General features: G+C 36.8%; 1 protein-coding gene across 1 annotated transcript; it reads left to right on the top strand.

Moving 5' to 3' along the window:
- Nucleotides 1-5458: 5458 nt before the first annotated feature.
- LOC127650191 (ribonuclease ZC3H12A-like) lies at nt 5459-20019 on the top strand. The gene is made up of 6 exons (XM_052135447.1): nt 5459-5613; nt 6514-7089; nt 12746-12885; nt 15045-15279; nt 15403-15503; nt 17182-20019. Exons 2-6 carry the CDS (start codon nt 6551-6553, stop codon nt 18126-18128), a joined length of 1962 nt encoding a protein of 653 aa, XP_051991407.1. The 5' UTR covers nt 5459-5613; nt 6514-6550; the 3' UTR covers nt 18129-20019.
- The last annotated feature ends 252 nt before the right edge of the window (nt 20020-20271 follow it).

The following is a 20271-nucleotide window of genomic DNA, read 5'->3' as shown; positions in this document are numbered from 1 at the left end:
TTGTTAAATGAAATATTTCAGGTTCTGTACAATTTCAGCTCAATCGACAGTATTTGTGGCACACTTTTGATTACCAAAAAAAATCCCTCGTTTTTTTTTAAAAAAAGCAAAAAATTAAGTTACAGTTAGGCACTTCCAATGGAAGTGAATGCGGTCAATTTAGGGCTTAAAGGAAGAAATGTGAGTCTTTAAAAGCACTTAGATTCATTTGTCTGTTAAAACAAGGGGCGTTGCTAGACATAAAGGTCTACTGGGGCACAGGCCCCCCATTACTCATATAACTTTTTTTCATTCTTGAAAGCCTGCTGCGTGCAAGAAGTGTGCAACACATTGCACTATACAAAACCTTGCTTAACCCACTATTCCTACACTGCAACAAGTACTGGGAAAGGTAAACATGAGATATGAATCTTTATGAAAATATTTAAGTATCTTCATCAACATGTTTTACGGCATACAATGCATACACTGTATATTCAAATAACAAAACCGGAGAAACCTTTCTTGCACATTTGCATTCTTCTATATTACACATTACACATCAGGACAACTCTGTCAAGTAAGTCTGTGGAATTGCATTATCCAACGTCAGGCAAAACAGCCTCAGGTGAAACGGCTTTAGACAAAAAGGTCTCAGAATGAGCAGAGAGTTGGTCGCTAGGTAAGCGTTGGTCGCTAGGCAGAGTTGGTAGCTGACCCTGAAGGCTGAGGATGTAGTTTGTTTATCATGTAGTTTGTTTACCTTCCACAAACTCATCTCTCCTTTCTGTTTCCTATCCCTGCTTCGTCCAAATAATTTTCTGATGTCCATCTGTATACAGGAGCCAGTCATGTATGTCAAAATAAGACTATCTGTATTATTTAGAAACGTACTTTAGCTTCATCATGTTTTCAAAGCCTACCTCAATTCTGGCTTGCGTGCCAACACATGGTAGGGTTGCACCAGCTGTGTAAGTTCTCACGTAAGTTAGGAGGTAAAGTTCACATTAAGGGCTTAGTACCTACTAGTTAGCTTGTAACTAAGTCAGTGCTTAATTTGGTTGCACCACCTGTTCTTAAGGCATCATGTAAATGTAAATGAGTGTAAATGCCAACATAGGCATAATACATGTCGAAATGATTAATGACTATCATGAGCACATTGATGTCATTAAATGAGTCTGCTTTTTTAATCCAACCATTACTCCAGGTCGGAGGCTTCCATACTTTTTTAGTTCATACGCAGGGTTATGTCCTACCTTAGTTTAATGGTGCAATGCTCAAATATTTAGTAGTGCGTAAGTTGTGACTTAGTGCCCATTTACTCCACAACTAGGCTAAGTTGAAACATACGTATAGCTGGTGCAACTGGCCTCTGGGCTTGAAACAGTACATTGTTAAAACTCAAACTTGAGCTTTTACTGGGGCACAGCAGATTTATACTGGGGCACGTGCCCCAGTAAAAGGGGTTTAGTGACGCGCCTGGTTAAAACGTGTGTGTTATTTGGGGTGTAACTCTTTTTACCTACAGCGACTATAATGTTTTGTTGCAGAAGGGAGTTCAAAATGATTGGACACCTCCAATACCTCTCCGTGCTCATAGTTGAAGTGCCATTGTGGCGAGTACTACTTATGTGAAGGCTGTGAGATACAGAGAGCAGTTGTATTATTTCATAAAATCTTGAGAGCTGAAGAGGAAATAAAAATAACAATGATTGTAAGTTGTACTAATATACATGTTGCCCACAGGGCGACCATCTGTTGGTGTGAAGGCAAAAAACAGTTCAACTTCTCTTGTTGAGTTTTCTTGTAAAACAGAAGAGACACTGTTGCTCAGAGTGACTCCATATGAGGGCGCCATTGCTAAAGTCAATGAGCTGTTAAGTGCAGCTCATTGGCCAGTGCTGAGAGATAATGAGATTTCAACAATGGGCCAGGTGAGAGGAATGATAGTCTTAATTCACAGTTAGGCATTACAATTAGGACTTCCTGTACATGTCACCGAACTGGATGCAGACATGGACAAAAGGAAAACACAACTGAGAGAAAATATCGAACTGACTTCACAGATCTGTAAGTGTAAGATGATGCTCACATACACTGTTTGCAAAAAAACACAACAAACCTGTTGACAAATACCTCTTGGATCTTAAGGGGGACAAAAATAGACCATGTTGTGTTGGTATAATTGCCATGGACTTCCCTGGTCCAAAAGTCATTCAAACAATCATCAAGTTCAATGGTAAATTAGGAGAGATGTCAAAGATAGCAGATGACATGGATAGCAATGATGATGTTACTATACCTGACTCTACTGACCAAAGTAGTGACCGTGATGGGAAAGAAGAAGAAGAAGAGTCCTTAGATGGAGAACATCCAGCACAAGCTAATGAACATCCACCTGAGGAAGAATCTCAACCTTCAAATGAGGAACATTATCCACACGAAGATGGATCTAAACCTTCAAATGAGGAACATTATCCGCCCGAAGATGGATCTAAACCTTCAAATGAGGAACATTATCCGCCCGAAGATGGATCTAAACCTTCGGATGAGGAACGTCCAGCACAAGATGAGGAACATCATCCATCTGAAGATGGATTTCAACCTTCAGATGAGGAACATTATCTGCCCGAAGATGGATCTAAACCTTCAGATGAGGAAAATTATCCACCCGAAGATGGATCTAAACCTTCAAATGAGGAACATTATCCACCCGAAGATGGATCTAAACCTTCAAATGAGGAACATTATCCACCAGAAGATGGATCTAAACCTTCAAATGAGGAACATTATCCGCCCGAAGATGGATCTAAACCTTCAGATGAGGAACATTATCCACCCGAAGATGGATCTAAACCTTCAAATGAGGAACATTATCCACCCGAAGATGGATCTAAACCTTCAAATGAGGAACATTATCCGCCCGAAGATGGATCTAAACCTTCGGATGAGGAACGTCCAGCACAAGATGAGGAACATCATCCATCCGAAGATGGATTTCAACCTTCAGATGAGGAACATCCAGCACAAGATGAGGAACATCATCCACCCGAAGATGGATCTCAACCTTCAGATGAGGAACGTCCAGCACATGATGAGGAACATCATTCTACCCGAAGATGGATTTCAACCTTCTGATGAGGAACGTCCAGCACAAGATGAGGAACATCATCCACCCGAAGATGGATTTCAACCTTCTGATGAGGAACGTCCAGCACAAGATGAGGAACATCATCCACCCGAAGATTGATCTCAACCTTCTGATGAGGAACGTCCAGCACAAGACGAGGAACATTATCCACCCGAAGATGGATCTCAAACATCAGATGATGAACGTCCAGCAAAAGATGAAGAACATCATCCACCCGAAGATGGATCTCAAACTTCAGATGATGAACGTCCAGCAAAAGATGAAGAACATCATCCACCCGAAGATGGATCTCAACCTTCAGATAAGGAACGTCCAGCACATGATGAGGAACATCATCCACCCGAAGATTGATCTCAACCTTCAGATGATGAACGTCCAGCACAAGATGAGGAACATCATCCACCCGAAGATTGATCTCAACCTTCAGATGAGGAACTTCCAGCACAAGACGAGGAACATTATCCACCCGAAGATGGATCTCAAACTTCAGATGAGGAACTTCCAGCACAAGACGAGGAACATTATCCACCCGAAGATGGATCTCAAACTTCAGATGAGGAACGTCCAGCACAAGATGAGGAACATTATCCACCCGAAGATTGATCTCAACCTTCGGATGAGGAACGTCCAGCAAAAGATGAAGAACATCATCCACCCGAAGATGGAGCTCAACCTTCAGATGACGAACATCATTCTACCCGAAGATGGATTTCAACCTTCTGATGAGGAATCTCCAGCACAAGACGAGGAACATCATCCACCTGAAGATGGAGCTCAACCTTCAGATGAGGAATGTCCAGCACAAGACGAGGAACGTCATCCACCCGAAGACGGATCTCAACCTTCAGATGAGGAACATTATCCGCTCGAAGATGGATCTCAACCTTCGGATGAGGAACGTCCAGCACAAGATTAGGAACATCATCCACCTGAAGATGGATCTCAACCTTCAGATGAGGAACGTCCAGCACAAGATGAGGAACATCATCCACCCGAAGATGGATCTCAACCTTCAGATGAGGAACGTCCAGCACAAGACGAGGAACATCATCCACCTGAAGATGGAGCTCAACCTTCAGATGAGGAATGTCCAGCACAAGACGAGGAACGTCATCCACCCGAAGATGGATCTCAACCTTCAGATGAGGAACATTATCCGCCCGAAGATGGATCTCAACCTTCGGATGAGGAACGTCCAGCACAAGATGAGGAACATCATCCACCTGAAGATGGATCTCAACCTTCAGATGAGGAACGTCCAGCACAAGACGAGAAACATCCAGCAGAAGATAGTGAACATCATCCACATGAAGTTGACTCTCACTCCTCACAAGGAGAACATCCAGCAGAAGGTAACAAAAAACCTAAAACCAAACCAAGACAAAATAGTATTAAGAAGATAAAATGCCACAAAGTTTGTGCAAGACCGAAACCTTCACCTTTACTGTATTAATTGTATGTGGATTCAGTCTCTTGTTTCTGAATAAACACAATCACCACATAAAAAAGTGAATACTTACACAGTTTTATGACTGTAAACTGTGGAATATAACAAAGACTACCCAAAGACAACCTTTCAGTTTCCATTCCAATCCTAGTTAAAAATAAAACACACAAACATATATATTGTATGTAGTATAGTACATTGTCAGTCACTGTTTGTAGGTTAAACTTTGTTGAAAGGCAGGTGAGGAGAGCCATTGCAATCTGCGCAACTAACTGTTGTGTGTTAGTGAGTCACGGTCCAACTTGTGGTTTCCCTCTGCCGCCAACCACAAAGGAAATTACTTTTATCGTATACCAAAATATTCACGAGTCTGTAACTGTTAATCATGTGACTTTTGTATTTGCTTGACCCCAAGATAACATCTACCAGATGGGCTGGTGTGAAAGTCTTTGGACGGTGAAGGGTGTAGTGGAAATATTTTTAAATAGAAAAAAACAAAAAAATGCCAAGACTGGGTTCTCACCTCTCAATGTTGCAGATAGAGTTTACAGAAAGGGAAATTTACAGATTTAGACAGTTTAATAATATAATGTTTGATCGTGAGAAGTTTGCTTCTCATTTCAGCATAATTCACTAAACTCATTCTAAGATCTCATTTGTTATGTTATGTTCTATAAATATCAATATATATATATATATATATGTATTTTTATAGAAAAAAATAAATATATATAATTATATATTGATCAGTGATGTTAGAAAAATATTAAAAAAGTTTTTTTTTTTAGGTTTTTTTTTTTTACAATTGACAGTCCAATCACGTGCTCATGTGACGTCAGAACGTGCGTGACTTACTTCCTGGTTTTGCTTTCCGAACGTAAAAGGTGTGTCGAAAGAGGAGTCTCCGGTATTTTGCTGCTTTGAGGTCAAAAGGGACAAACCCCTATTAACTTTGTCAGCTTTAATAACTCCATTACAAAGAGACTGCAGATTAAAACGGTGGCACACACGGAGAACAGATGTTAAACTAAAGGTTAGTATGCTTTTTTTATTTTACTGAACTTCATAACGATTTATCTGTGCAGTGAGGGGAGAAAACGGGACTTTCGTTAGGCTATATTGACATTTGTAATTGTAGTAAGATGTTTAATAGCTACTTATATTCTGGTCTAATGTCGAGGCATTGTTTAAAACATTTAGAAGCAAAGTTATTATGTTGTACAAGGGCAAAAGTGTAGTTCAAAGCGCGTTCATGCGCTGGAATTCGGGAGCGCGCAGCAAAATTAATAAATAAAAACTTTCCGTTTAACATATAAATGCAACAATTAAAAATGTTATTTTTATTTGATAGAAAATATTTTTTTAGCTACAGGTGTCAAAGTGAGAAAAGATGAAATACATTTTTATCTAATAACTAAATATGTGTATTTATTTGATTTTTAACGTTTGTTGATAGACGTTAATAAAAATGGATGATATTAATTCGGTTTAGTGATTTGATAAATATATTTTATTTATTTGTTTTTTAAATAAATATATTTTCTAATTTAATTTTAAAATTTAAAAGAGTCTTTTAACTTGATTTTAGTATCATAGTATAGTTATATTTAAATGGCTTAAGATCCATCATATCATGTTAAACTCATTCTTTATACAAATTGGTTGTCATACTGTTACTAATATGAGTATTTGTAATTTAAGGGACATGTTAAAAGCAAACACGAGTCAGCCTGTAATGATAAAATTTATTTTCTTTATTTCTATGTTTATTGTGCAAAATGTAGTGATTTCAACAGACCTGCCACAGATGATTTGTAGTTGTTTTGTAAGAGAAAATAAGATGCAATTGAAGTGAATGGTGACAAATGTTCTGTTTTGGATGAACTATGACTTTAAAATAATTAGAAATGTCTTTGGGATTATTTTTAAACAGGTGTGACTGGCAAAGTTTGATTTTTTCCAGTGAAGAGATGAGTGCTGAAATTAGCACCATCCCCACGTTACCACTTTTTTTGGATTCTATTTGGTCTAAACAAGTCAACGCATCTCACAGCTCTGACCAAAACCACACCAACGTATGGGTAACGGCACCCACGGCTGTATACGACCCTCCTGTTCCCTACATTGGCAGAATGGACCCACCCCAGCCCGGCACGACCCCAGACGAGGCCTGTGAACTGGGGTCTGAGTTTCAGGCCCAGCTCGACTTGTTCCTCAAGCTGGGGTTTTCCCAAATGCAAGTTCGAGCTGCTTTCCTGAAACTCGGTGTCAACGCAGATACAAACAAAGTTCTGGGGGAGCTGATACAGGCTGGTGTGCAATCAGGGGAGAAATTGGAACCCACAGCCTCCCCGTTGCTGGTTCCACGTGGGGACGGTACCAGTAAGACCCGGAATGTCCAGACACACTGTCATAGCGCTCTGGAAGTGTCTACGGCTCCGGAAGAGCTGACAGAAGATGACGATACCCTTCGACCGATTGTTATTGATGGGAGTAATGTAGCAATGAGGTGAGTTTACAGTACAAATGACACATGTAAAGTGATGAAGTATATAGTCTTTTTAGAAATATGCCTGTTTTTCCACATGCTATTGTCATTATTTATGAAATCTCGCTCTTGTCATTTTTTGGGGTTGATATGGTTATTAAATTTATGCATTTTGGTAAAATGCAATATTATTAGAAAATGGAGTGTTAGTGGGTACCATAGTTATATTATGTTGATTGCATTTTATGTTGATTGGTGATGGACGTTATTAAAAAAATACACATAAAAATGCAACTTGCCGTAAACAATTACTTGAATACACCTCTTCTATGAGTGTTAAAGATGTCTAAGCAGTGTAACTGTCTGAAAATAGTGTGTGTGTGTGTATATGTGTGTATATATATATATGTATATATATATATATATATATATATATATATATATATATATATATATATATATAAATTTTTTTAATCAAATTAATTACACTGTGTCCCGGTTAATTCATCGCAATTAATTGCATATACAAATATTTGCTGAGGAAGCCCCTCATATAACAATAATTAAATATATAATAATGAAATAATTATACATAGTTATCTTTAAATAATGAAGAACGTAACGCATGTCTGTGTTGTTCTGTCTGCTGGATGGTTGTTTTGTTCACTGTATAAACTGTGTGTTGCTCATACAGCTGAAGTTTCACTTACTGCCCTCTGGAGTAAACAGGTGGTACTACAAGCTTGTATTTCTCAGGAATCTTCCTTATTATGGTCCGGGGGCATTGCGATTAATTACGTTATTTTTAATAAAAATGAACGCGTTAAATCGACATATATATATGAGTAATTAAATCTAAGATTCTTGAAAAAAGTCATGTTGGCTAGGTATGTAAATGTATACAATTTTCAGATCACAATAATTGCTGAAGCGTTTATCACAGTATTGTTTAGAATTACAAAATGGGTCGAAATAAAAATAAACTTAAATACAAGATTTAGTTACATGTTTGCAAATCAACAGTTAACAACAATATTAACATTTAGAGGGAAAAGTTCAATTGAAAAGGAAACATGCATTTTCGAGTCTCCTAGTAATTTGGTCTAATACAGTAAAGTCTTATTACTGTAATAGTTGGGAATGTTGATTTATTGGTGGAAATGCTACTCTGCGTTCAGAAAAATCGAAACAGTTTGGTTAATAGGTTATCTAGAAATGTTCATGGTATTTTTAAGTGCTCACGATAACAATATTGTGCATGTTAATAATCACGGTATTCCTTATTTTTGAATATTGGCAAATGTCTAATTTTGTCATAAGCAATTTCGGAAAATCTTTTATTAGTATTTCTTAAAAAACAACAACAAAAACTTTTGTCCATCAAATCAAAGTCAGTGTGCTGTGTAAAACACACACACACACACACACACACACACACACACACACACACACACACAAAGCAGATTAAAAAGAAAAGACACCTTTAGGCCATTATCAGATATTTTGACATTTTCATGAAACATTTGTTCAGTTCAAATGGAGTCTTGTTAGTAGTGATTCAAAAAATATTAACTTTTTATCTTGAAAAATAAATTTGAACACTTTTTTTTTATGAATGCATGAGATGAGTATTATAATCTTTTTAAGGTGAAAATAAAAGTATTTTAAAATGCACCTCCAAAGATCACATCTTAGGACCAGGTCTTCATCAGATATATATATATATTATTATTATTATTTTCTTTTCATAAAATGTTACAAATGTTTTTTTAATTTTTTTTTTATACAATTATAAAAGCAACATGGAAACAATTATTACGTTTCTATGGATTTTAGGCTGGCTTTTTAAACTTGATTTGTTTTATCATCTGACAACCTTCTCTTTCAACAACCCATGTTACAAATGTACATTTGTGTTAACGTTTTACTGGACCGTTTAAGCTAAACAAATTCAGTCACTTTTTTGTATTTCTAACAAGCTGATAAAACGGCTTTCCATTTTTGTAAATAACTACAAAAAAGGCCACGTTCACACTAAAAGGTTTCTGTCTGAAAACACTATTTTTCAATTCAAAAACAATTTGAAAACACCCCGTTAACGCATACTTTGGAAAACAATGACGTCAGGAAACCACAAATTAATTTTGACCTTAATAACTATAAATATCTTCTAGTATATGTATTGCATTATTCCTGTGTTTCTTTATGTACAATAGATGGATAATGTTTTAAGTTAAGGCTTTCGTTGTTTTTAAGAACAGCAGCAATATCAGAAATGTACTTTAACATTAAATAAGGGATCATGTACAGTCAGCCGGATGTTATTGCACAATAAACCCCCACAGGGTGATCAGGATCAGTCTTATATCACCCTGAAGGGGTTTATAAGAACAACCGGCGGACTGTACATTATCCAGCATATTACATGGCTTCTAACCAAATAAATAAATAATTAATTATATTGATTCCCGTTGAAATGATGTAATTTGAGAACAAATAAATCGCTCAACAGCTGGAATCAACCTCCGGTTTATGGCAGATTTCTGTTGGTGTTTATTTTGTGAAAATGACCATCTGACTCCTCAATATTCAGCCTATTACAAGACTGCTAAAAAAAAAAAAAATGGCCATGAAACATTGATTTGAGTCGAAATAATTTTATAAGCTTGTACAGATCGCACAGTGGTCCGAGAAGCAGGAGGGACGGCTCGCAGAACCCGGAGGAGCGGTCTGATACGTCTAAATCCCCGGATGTGCGGTTGTTTCAGAGCGATATCTGACCACTGGATGGCGCCATTGACCAATCAGAATCGAGTGTTCCAGAGAGCCGTGTTATAAGGAGCAAAATATTCCCCCTATATTCTATTGTCAAGGGCATTTTTTTTAACCTTCAAAACTTCAATTTATTCAGAGGATTTATACAAATTCTCAAGACTGAGACTTTATTACCTCTCACCCTAATAATTAAATCAACATCAACTCATTTTTATGCCATAAGACAATAATAGAAAATGAACTAAATCAGATGTTACAAATGCTGCATTTTTTTACCCCCACATTTTGTATTTTGGGGGATCATTTGATCATTTATCATATCTTTTGTTCCCTTCTCTTTGTATCTTCACCTGTGGTTACAAATGGAGTCTAGATTTGCACCCGCAGGCTCTTATAGGTGTCTTCACTCCAGTATGCAAATACTCATAATATGCAAATAGGCGCTGTTCCTTCCCTTACTATCCTGAAGGAGAATGTCTGTTCGAGGAACGCAGTGTAACAGAACAGGCCCGATTGCATTGCAACACGGCATCTGGTTGGAGTGTTCCTGAACTCTGCCCGTCTTTGTTTGTGTTTTGATAAATCAGACATGTTATTTTAGTAATCGCCTTTGGGTTGTCAGTTTTCTTACACCCTCTAATCTCTGCTCTTTATGCACTATAAAAAGAAAGTGGTTTGCATTTGGACTATTATTGACTCTGTCGTGGTGGGTTTCTTCAAAACAGCAATCGAAGTGCAGTCGAGCTTCTCCAGTCTTTCTGGAGAACCGTTATATATTCTTTCACACTAGCAAAAGCATAACTATTTCAATGTATATGCATAAATCACACTATAATCACTTCATATAGTTACATACTAAAAATATACCAATTTTATTTACACCTATCCAAATTACTTTGGTGATGTATTTCAAAACACTCTTAAAACACCTTTATTAAGCAACATTTAAAACTCATAACTGGGTTATTCTTGCAATGCAATGATTAAATATATGTATCTATAAATCTGTATTCAAATTAGTGTTACATTATTGAGGTTTCTCATTTAAAGAACAATCCAGAAGAGCGTCTCTATTTGACTAAATAAATATCATGTACTGTTTGAGCCCTGGTTCATTTCTACTGTGCAGGTCCCATGTTACATGTTTTAATATATTTATTAATAGTCAAGTTCAATGCAACTTAAGCTCAATCATCAGCATTGGAGGCAGAATGTTGATGAATGCAAAAAATGTATTTACTTTGTCCCTTGTTTAATAATAATAATAATAATAATAATAATAACAACAAGAACAACGAAAAATTGCTTGTGCAGTATGGCACTTACAATGGAAGTGAATGGGGCCTGGCCTCAAAAATTCAAATACAACCAGTTTCAAAAGTACACATGACATAGACATTATTATTGTGATAAAATCACTTACTAACCTTTTCTGTGTAATTTTATATCCAATATTACAAACCCTATAATCTGGTAGAAACTGTAATGTCAGTAAGTCTACATGCATACATACCTATATGCATACATATGTACATCCATACATACGTACATGGATACCTACAAGCCTATATACGTGCATGCGTACATGCATAAATACATACATGCATAAATACATACATACATACATAAATGCATATATACGTACATGCATACATATATACATGGATTGCTGTGAACTGTTGCCAATGATTGTCTTATGATCAATAATATGGTAGTAAACAATACATTATATTCTAAAGCCACTTTTGTATTGTCTTATCAATGATGAACTCTTCTGCTACAAGAATGTAATGCATTTTAATTATCTGAATATTTTTTTATTTTATATATATATATATATATATATATATATATATATATATATATATATATATATATATATATATATAATATTTAAAGATAACTATGTATAATTATTTCATCATTATATATTTAATTATTGTTATATAAGGGGCTTCCTCAGCAAATATTTGTATATGCGATTCATCGCGGTTTATTAAACATCATGGAAACTTTAAATCGATTGACAGCAATTGACATACATATATATATATACGTGTATGTGTGTATGCGTGTGTGTGTGTGTGTATATATATATATGTATGTATGTATGTATTGATTGATTTACCTAAAAGGTTAGTCTGTTTTTATATGATTCTGATTGTCAATATACCTCATTTAATGTTACTACTGTAAAATCGTGATACATTTTAGTAAGAGAGTGTGATTTATGTGTAAAGCAATGATAACTGCACCTTTTAAGGGACTGTTGCTGAACGTCTAGATCGATTTGGAAATATCAGTATTTGGCTGCAAATATCGATACAGTATCATAAGATAAAATAACACGATACTTTAAAATATCAATATTTTTTCCCCACCTCTCGTCTTTTGCCTATGCGTTTCAAATGGTAAATATTTAAACGTTTATCGACTGGCCCTACATCCATTGTTAGAGCTTTAATGTACTTGTGTTGTTTGCATTTATTTTTAAATGCTTTTGATTGAGCGTAACTTGAATTGAGTTAAGCTCAATGTCCCTGGGCGCTTCTAACGTGGCCACTTAACAAATATCCCACGTTTCTTATGTTTTCTTTTCTCAAATCTTAATGTTTTCATGTTTTCATATTTTATAATTGTAAAAACAGTTTTCAAATACATCCTGTTCATTTTCCCCCCGTTGTGTAAATAAAGTAGATGCATTAATTTAAAGTGCTTGAGCTTGACCAGAGCACATTTCTGAAAGTCTCGTTTACCTTTTTATAGAAATACTTCCTTAGATATTAACACAGGCATTTAAAGTTTCAAAAAAGTTACTGAGCTTAAAAGGTACTGCATGACTCAAGTGTTATGAACATTTATCAGTGGTATTGACTGAACTTCTACCTTATTCTGTTTTTAGCCATGGTAACAAGGAAGTTTTCTCCTGTCTGGGAATTCAGCTAGCAGTGAACTTTTTCCTGGAGCAAGGCCATGTTGACATAACAGTGTTTGTACCTTCCTGGAGGAAAGAGCAGCCGCGGCCAGACGTCCCAATTACAGGTGAGGAGAAGGGAATAACTGCACCTTTTAAGGGACTGTTGCTGAACGGTGGTGTCAGAAACTATTCAAGCTTTCTTAACAGATCAACAGTCCTGTAAAAAAATAAAACAAATGGCACATAGACTAGCAGACATGCTGCATCGTAAGCCACTTGACCATGTCTTATGCATTAATGTTGAACTTAAGTACATGTGCTAAACGCATATTTCGATATTTGCTGAGAAAAACCTCCCAAATGGAAATAATTCAAAGACATTAGTCTACATTAAAGTAGCAGATAAGTACATCGTTAAATAGATATTATAAAAAGTAAATATAGTTGTTTTATTTCCATATCATTGATCAGAAGATCATCGCTGGCCTAAACAAAATGGCTTGTAAAATGGCCATTTGGGAAAACCCAAATGTTTTGTGTAGCTATCAGCATGTCTTAGGACAGTTTGGCAAGTACCAGGGGTTTTTGAAACCATCATTACTTCCTTGTGAAATAATGAAGGCCGCATTGCCACACAATGAAAAATGCTTTGCTTGTAGCGACTGCTTAGTTTGGCAGGTAAGCTGTTCCAGCTCGTTTAATCTACATGTTTGGCCTTGTTGTTTTAGTAATAATCCTGTGCAACAACAGATAGTTTTAATGTTGATTTGTCTCGTTGCCATTTGACAGTGCAAACATTGCGTAACTGTTTGAATTAATTCTTTCCCTGAAATAAACCGTTGATGCGTAAATACTGGCACTTGTCCTATGGAAAGCAGAAACAAATTAAAATGCAATTAATATTTTTACCTTGACCTGTTCTTTTCCCAGCTGGTCAGAAAGTCCCAAAAAGGGACGGCTTTATTTGCTTTACATGTTGCGATTAGGGCTGTCAATCGATTAAAAATGTCATTGAAATTATTACATAAACTGATATACTGTATATCAATATTTGCTAAGAATATAAAGATAATTCTGTCATTATTGTGGCAGACGAGTAAAGCATTGAATTGACAGTCGCCAGCCTGCGATCGAGTTTGTCAGTCTATCACGGGGCAGTTCACACAGAATATGTTGCATTATTTAATTGATGCTCTACAGTATACATGCATCGAAAAGACAAACGTATTTGACCATTGCTTCATCTGTTTTACAGACTTCAGCCCGTAGTTCACCTATTGTTAGTTCGACAGTACACATTTATTTCGACTCGTCCCACCTTTTCTTTAAAAAGAAAAGCAAAGACTTGGGTTACAGTGAAGCACTTACAATGGAAGTCAATGGGGGATCATTTTTGGAGGGTTTAAAAGGCAAACGTGAAGCTTATAATTTAATAAAAATACTTGCATTAATTGCTCTGTTAAAACTCATGTATTATTTGAGCTTTACAGTTGTTTAAATCGTTGATTACAGGGTTTGTCATGGCAACAAAGTTGTAAAATTGGATATAACTTTACACAGAAACGGTTAATGAGTGATTTTATCACGCTAAAGTCATGTTAACGCGCATGTTGTTTACGTCTTGCGGCTATACTTTTGAAACCGTGTGTATTTTAACATTTACAGATTGCCCCCCATTGACTTCCATTGTAAGTGCCTCATTGTAGCCTCAGTTTTTGCTTTTTTTAATGAAAAGGAGGGACGGGTCGAACATTTTTTTGGTGGTAATCAACATTATGCCACAAATGCTGTTGATTTGAACTGAACTTGTACTGAACCTGGAATATTCCTTTAAAGCATTAAAGCAACAGATCATCCAAAAAGGAAAATTCAGTCATAATTCACTGTCAATCCAAACCTGTATGACTTTAACCGATGACTTACTTAATTGTGACTTTTACTAAACAACGCAAGATCTCTTGTGAACGTGAGTCACTGTGAACAAGCTTCTCGCGAATCGCAAAATTGTTTAAATTGCAGTTTGTTTCTAACCAAAATACCGTTTAGGTCCTTTGTAAAGCTTTAAAGTGATGCACTATCCACTGCCATCGTAAGATATTCATTAAAACATGTCCTTTTGTATTCCACATAAGAAAGTGCATCATATGGGTTTGAAAACAACAAGAGATTTGGCAGAATTGTCATTTTTGAGGCAACTATACCTTTAAATTAACAACTAATTGTGACATCATTTGCATAACTAATTCATTGAGTTATTAACATATTTTGATATTTCTTCAATCAGATCAACACATTCTCCGGGATTTGGAACGCAGGAAGCTCTTGGTGTTCACGCCGTCCAGAAGGGTGGCAGGAAAACGGGTGGTTTGCTATGACGACCGTTTTATCGTGAAGCTGGCGTATGATTCCGACGGCATCATTGTGTCCAATGACACGTACCGAGATCTGCAGGGAGAACGTCCTGAGTGGAAGCGATTCATCGAGGAGAGACTTCTGATGTACTCTTTCGTCAATGATAAGTAAGTGACATTGCACTCTTGTTTTGGACGCAGAAGTCAAGCCAAAACTGCTGTATGTTTTCCTACTCCTAATTAATTCTGTTTGATTGACAATTTGAACAAAATGGCATTGCTTTTGCATAGATTTATGCCTCCGGATGACCCTCTGGGAAGACATGGTCCCACCCTTGACAACTTTTTGAGGATAACTCCACGACTAGCCAAGAAACAGCCATGCCCTTACGGTGAGAACACAGTTTTTAATCAACATTTTGGAATGATCGACAAGGTACGCTAAGTGTAGTGCTCTTGCAATCACACGTTGGTGTGATTTTTAAATGTCAAAAGGTGTGGCTTGTTTTGTTTATTTTTTTCACATACATTTTCCTTAAACCTGTATATTAAGGCATAGTCCTCATATATATTCAGATCCAATGAATTCAGTGGAAGGCCAACAGTCTGAAACACGTTGAAAATATAGGATTCAAGATTTAAAACAAATTGGGATTTGGGAGAAAATATATATTTCTGTATATATTTGAAAAAGTAATGATACAAAATGACTAAAAATATATTTAAGATTGTGCACTCTTTTCTGGGTCACTAATGAAATAAGCAAATTTGGGATAGGATAATTAGGATAAGGTAACATGGATCATCAGATTTTGGACAAACTTATAGAGTCCATGCCAGCTCGATTGCATGTTGTCATTAAAGACAAAGTCAAACCAAGTAAAAATAACCCTCTAAAATGCATGTTAACTTTTCAATTCAACCTTTCAGTTAAATTATCAGGCTACTAATATAATTTGTAATGAAATGGTTTCATTTTTGTAACCTGTTGATATGCAAATTAATGTTAACAAATGATACATCTTTTCAAAGGTCTAAGGGTTGAACATTGATATCCGATCTCTGTTTCACGATAGCAATGCTCCAGAAACAGCAATTGAGTTATTTGTGCAGGAGTACAAATGAAAACATGCAACATCAAAACGGGACTTTTATTATGAAAACACGATCGCCAGATGAATCCAGTTCAACACACTTGAGTCAATCGTCCATGACAAGCGTTCATTGAAAAACATCCAATAGCACTTTTTGTCCATAAAATTGATAAATCTGAGAAATATTGATATATTCTCCATTGTTTACATGAGATCTCACCTGAATGAATTACCCTTCATCATCGTTCTTCATCAAACTGCAATCTGAGCAGCATTCATGTTGTAAAACTGTATTTGATCTTATATATTAGAGTCTCTTAAACAAAACCAGCCCGTCTCCAAAGTCTATTTTTACAAATGTGGCGTAGTTTTATTCATAATAGGCGATCAGTGCCGTCAGATTTAGTGTTGTTTTGAGAGGCGGAGCCTTAATTTTACTCTGTACGCTTCCAGCGATTTTACAGAGACAAAAGCTGCAGGAACCTCATTTTGTGTTCGATCATCTTCAAATTTGACACATAACTTCTTTAGACTCGTGGCTTTGGGAACATTGTGTTTCTGGGTTGTCTTGGTACTATTATTATTGTTTTCTTTAGATTGTAAAAACATGTTCAGCACAAAATATTTCCATTACTATAAACTTCAGCTTCTCTAACTTTAAAAAATAACAACATTTATTAATTCTGAAACTTGGGAAATAAAGCCCAAAGTGATTTCTTTCAAAAGATACCACAACTGTGTCCGTACTCCAAAGGGTCCCGTAAATACAACCATTTAAGTTCAGGTATGTCGTTTTCATGGTTTGTGCTCAAAAAGGGGGTGCGTATCAACATATTAATAGAAGCATTTTCTCTAGAGGTTTCAGACTTTTTTACCCCACTGTATATATTTTGTCTTTTCTGACCACAAGAGTAATCCTCAAAACAAGCACAGCTTTTGTGAACAAAAATTAAACTCTGACCTGTTTTCAATGCAGGAAAGAAGTGCACCTATGGAATCAAATGTAAGTTCCACCACCCAGAGCGAACCAAGCAGTTCCAGCGGGCTCTAGCCGACGAGCTACGAGACAAGGCAAAAGGTTCATCTGCACCAAACAAACCACAGTCGGTTTCTCTTGCTCCGAGTCAAAGTCCATCTCTGGAGGAAGTTATGGAACAGAAACTATCTCTGGACCCATCTGGATCTCCCAAGAAGAGTTACGCCAGTGAAAACGTACTTGTCATCAAAGGTGTCCCCCAGCCAACTCAGAAGAAGTTTTCCTCAAAGAGAGATCGAAGTAGTCGCCATTCCCCAACAAGTCTAGATTGTTTTCCTAATGGATCGCAGGAGCATTTGGATTCGGGCTTGGGTTCCTATGAATGTCATTCCCCTGAAGCTCCACAGTTTGACCGCTACTGCGGAACTGACCACAGGAAGTTTAAACCATCCACCAGTGGATGGCATCGCTATGCTCCAACCAATAGCCAACCCTGCAGTTGCTGCTCCAACCAATCCCTGAGCTCCAGTGGAGCCAATCAGCACCACAGCATGGGCTCCAACTCACCAAACCCAGAACATATGGGTTACGCTCAACCCCGTTACCACTCCTATGGAGGAGGTCCAATTTACCCACCAGCCAACATGTCGCAGTATTCATTTCCACACACTAGGGGGCATCCACCCCACCAGGGTTACTGGTCCGACCATTATGGTGGCTATCCACCAGCATGCCACAATGCCGTGCATGGAGAGCGAGGCCGTGGACACTGGTCCCACTCCAACCACAATCCTCAGTGGTCCGAAAGGGAACAAGTGAGGAAGAAGTTGCTGGCAATTTTCAACGCACGTTTGGTGGATAGGGCCATGGACATGTTCCCCTATCTTCTAGACCCTCAAAGACTTGCCGCAGAGATTTTGACCCAGTCTCAGGATGGAGCTTTATAAGTATCTATTTTTGGGACTGTTTTTAATCTTATCCAAAGGATTTGACAATAATAAGAGTAAACTTTTGGCACAGAGTGTGTCCTAAAGAGGTATGACGCATTAAAGCGATTTTGTTCATTGTAAATATGAGGTTTGGTCCTGCTGCAACCACAATTAATTATTGTGTCAGTTGTTTGGTTTCTATTTGGTCCAAAATTCTGCTTCACTTAAACTCAAAGTATACTTCGATTCTGACACGAATGCTCAGTCAAACGCGAGCCTGGCAAAGTATAATCCATATGATGTAGTTGGTGCATGTGTGCTATGACTGCTACGAGGCAACGTGTCTTTAAAGTCCTTCAGACTCGAGTTATACAATTGCAGGTATCTTCTGACCTCCTCACATATGCGTGCTTGATGTGCACACCCACTGTCGTTGTTTCCACCTCGTTTACTGTTGTTTAGCAGCGATTAGATCTTCTAGAGCATCTTGGTGACCACAACGGCTCAGTTGTGAGTGTTGCCACCTTGTGGCCCCACAAATTGGTGCTTGCGTTCAGTGTTTCAGCGAGGAGAGAAAAATGGGTAACACTTTAAAATAAGGTTAAATTTATTAACATTACATACATTTACATTCATGCATTTTGCAGACGCTTTTATCCAAAGCGAATTACAGTTCACTTATTACAGGGACAATCCCCCCCGGAGCAACCTGGAGTTAAGTGCCTTGCTCATGGACACAATGGTGGTGGCTGTGGGGATCGAACCAGCAACCTTCTGATTACCACCACCGCTCCATTATCCTTATTAATTAACACTATTGGTTAACATGAACTTGCAATAAACAATACTTTTAGTGCATCAAAAGTTGTATATGTTAACATTAGTTAATGCACTAAGAACGAACATGAACTAACAATGAACAATTGTATTTGTATTCATTAACTAAAATTTTAAAACGGCTTAAAACATATTTTTTGTTATTGTTAGTTCATGACAAATAACAATAACAAATGTAACCTTATTATAAAGTGGTACTGAAATAAATATATATTTACAAAGGTTAGCATGCCTTCAAAGCAGTTGTTGGTACCATAAACAAAATGCAGTAATCTACAGTGTGACACGACGATGTAACACAAAAGTAATTGCGAAAATAGCGATAACGGCACATTAACGCCGACACGTTTTCTAAGTGAATTTCTAAACAATGGACTGCTGACACAAACTCATACAAGTGGACCTACTTCAATTGTATTTTTCCTATAACTTTTGTAAATTCACCACTTGTTGTATTAAACAACAGGGTGTTTTCCCTCTTGCCATAGTTCTCAAGAGTTATATTTACATTTGTTATAATTTTGAGTGTTTGAGTTTTATCATTATGTAATGACGACATGACACATGTATAAATATATACAGTATATAGATATATTTGTGTGTATGCCTAAGTGTAATTAATTGAGGTTATGTCCTTGATCTGCAGTACCATGTAGATTAAATGTGTTAAATGTGTTCGCACTGTGTGCCTTAACTGACATTTGCTATGCAGAACTACCAGAAACTTATAAAATGTCCTAAATTATGCAATCATCACCAATGTAACTTCATACAATTCAGAAAGAGAAGAGAAATGCACCTATCGGAAGTTGGGCTGTCATTAGAGTATAGTTAAGAGACAAAGAGACTTTGTTGTGAAACTTTTGGTGCCTCTGTTAGTTTGTTTTGATTGAAGATGTTTAGATTTTTGTTGGTAGTCTGCAAAATTGAGTAGGCAATATTTTGCCAATTTTTTGGGTTTAGCAGCTTTGGCGATCTGTCAAATCTTAATGTGCTCTCGCCTCATTTATACACGTCTTTACCTTTTTTGTGCTGTGTCTCATATTTTACAAATAAATGCCATGATATTTATGTACCAATCTCAGACTTGACATTATTTTTCTGGTTACAAAATATTTCAAAATGTCTTTGTATTAATTTGACAAGTTAATGTTTTATTACAGACTTCACAAGTGTGAGAACGTATGTTTAAAACATGCTAGAGCAGACCTGAATTTCAGAAAGCATTCATGCTGGAGGCGACTGTCATCTATGAAGGGTGCATTCCAAAAAAAAATCACTGCTCCTTTTTTAGAAACGACCTCATGTATTTGGTTTATGCCAA

The sequence above is a fragment of the Xyrauchen texanus genome, chromosome 10, assembly GCF_025860055.1.
Source record: "Xyrauchen texanus isolate HMW12.3.18 chromosome 10, RBS_HiC_50CHRs, whole genome shotgun sequence".
NCBI lineage: Eukaryota > Metazoa > Chordata > Actinopteri > Cypriniformes > Catostomidae > Xyrauchen > Xyrauchen texanus.
Note: the sequence above shows the minus strand (reverse complement) of the source record. Positions and strands in the feature narration are given on the sequence as shown.

What these genes read in the sequence shown, in the direction of transcription:
- LOC127650191 (XM_052135447.1), top strand. Translation starts at nt 6,551, where the DNA reads ATGAGTGCTGAAATTAGCACCATCCCCACGTTACCACTTTTTTTGGAT. An exon ending in GCCAGACGTCCCAATTACAG is followed by an intron (nt 12,886 to 15,044) that starts GTGAGGAGAAGG and finishes TTCTTCAATCAG; the next exon opens with ATCAACACATTCTCCGGGAT. An exon ending in GAAACAGCCATGCCCTTACG is followed by an intron (nt 15,504 to 17,181) that starts GTGAGAACACAG and finishes TTTTCAATGCAG; the next exon opens with GAAAGAAGTGCACCTATGGA.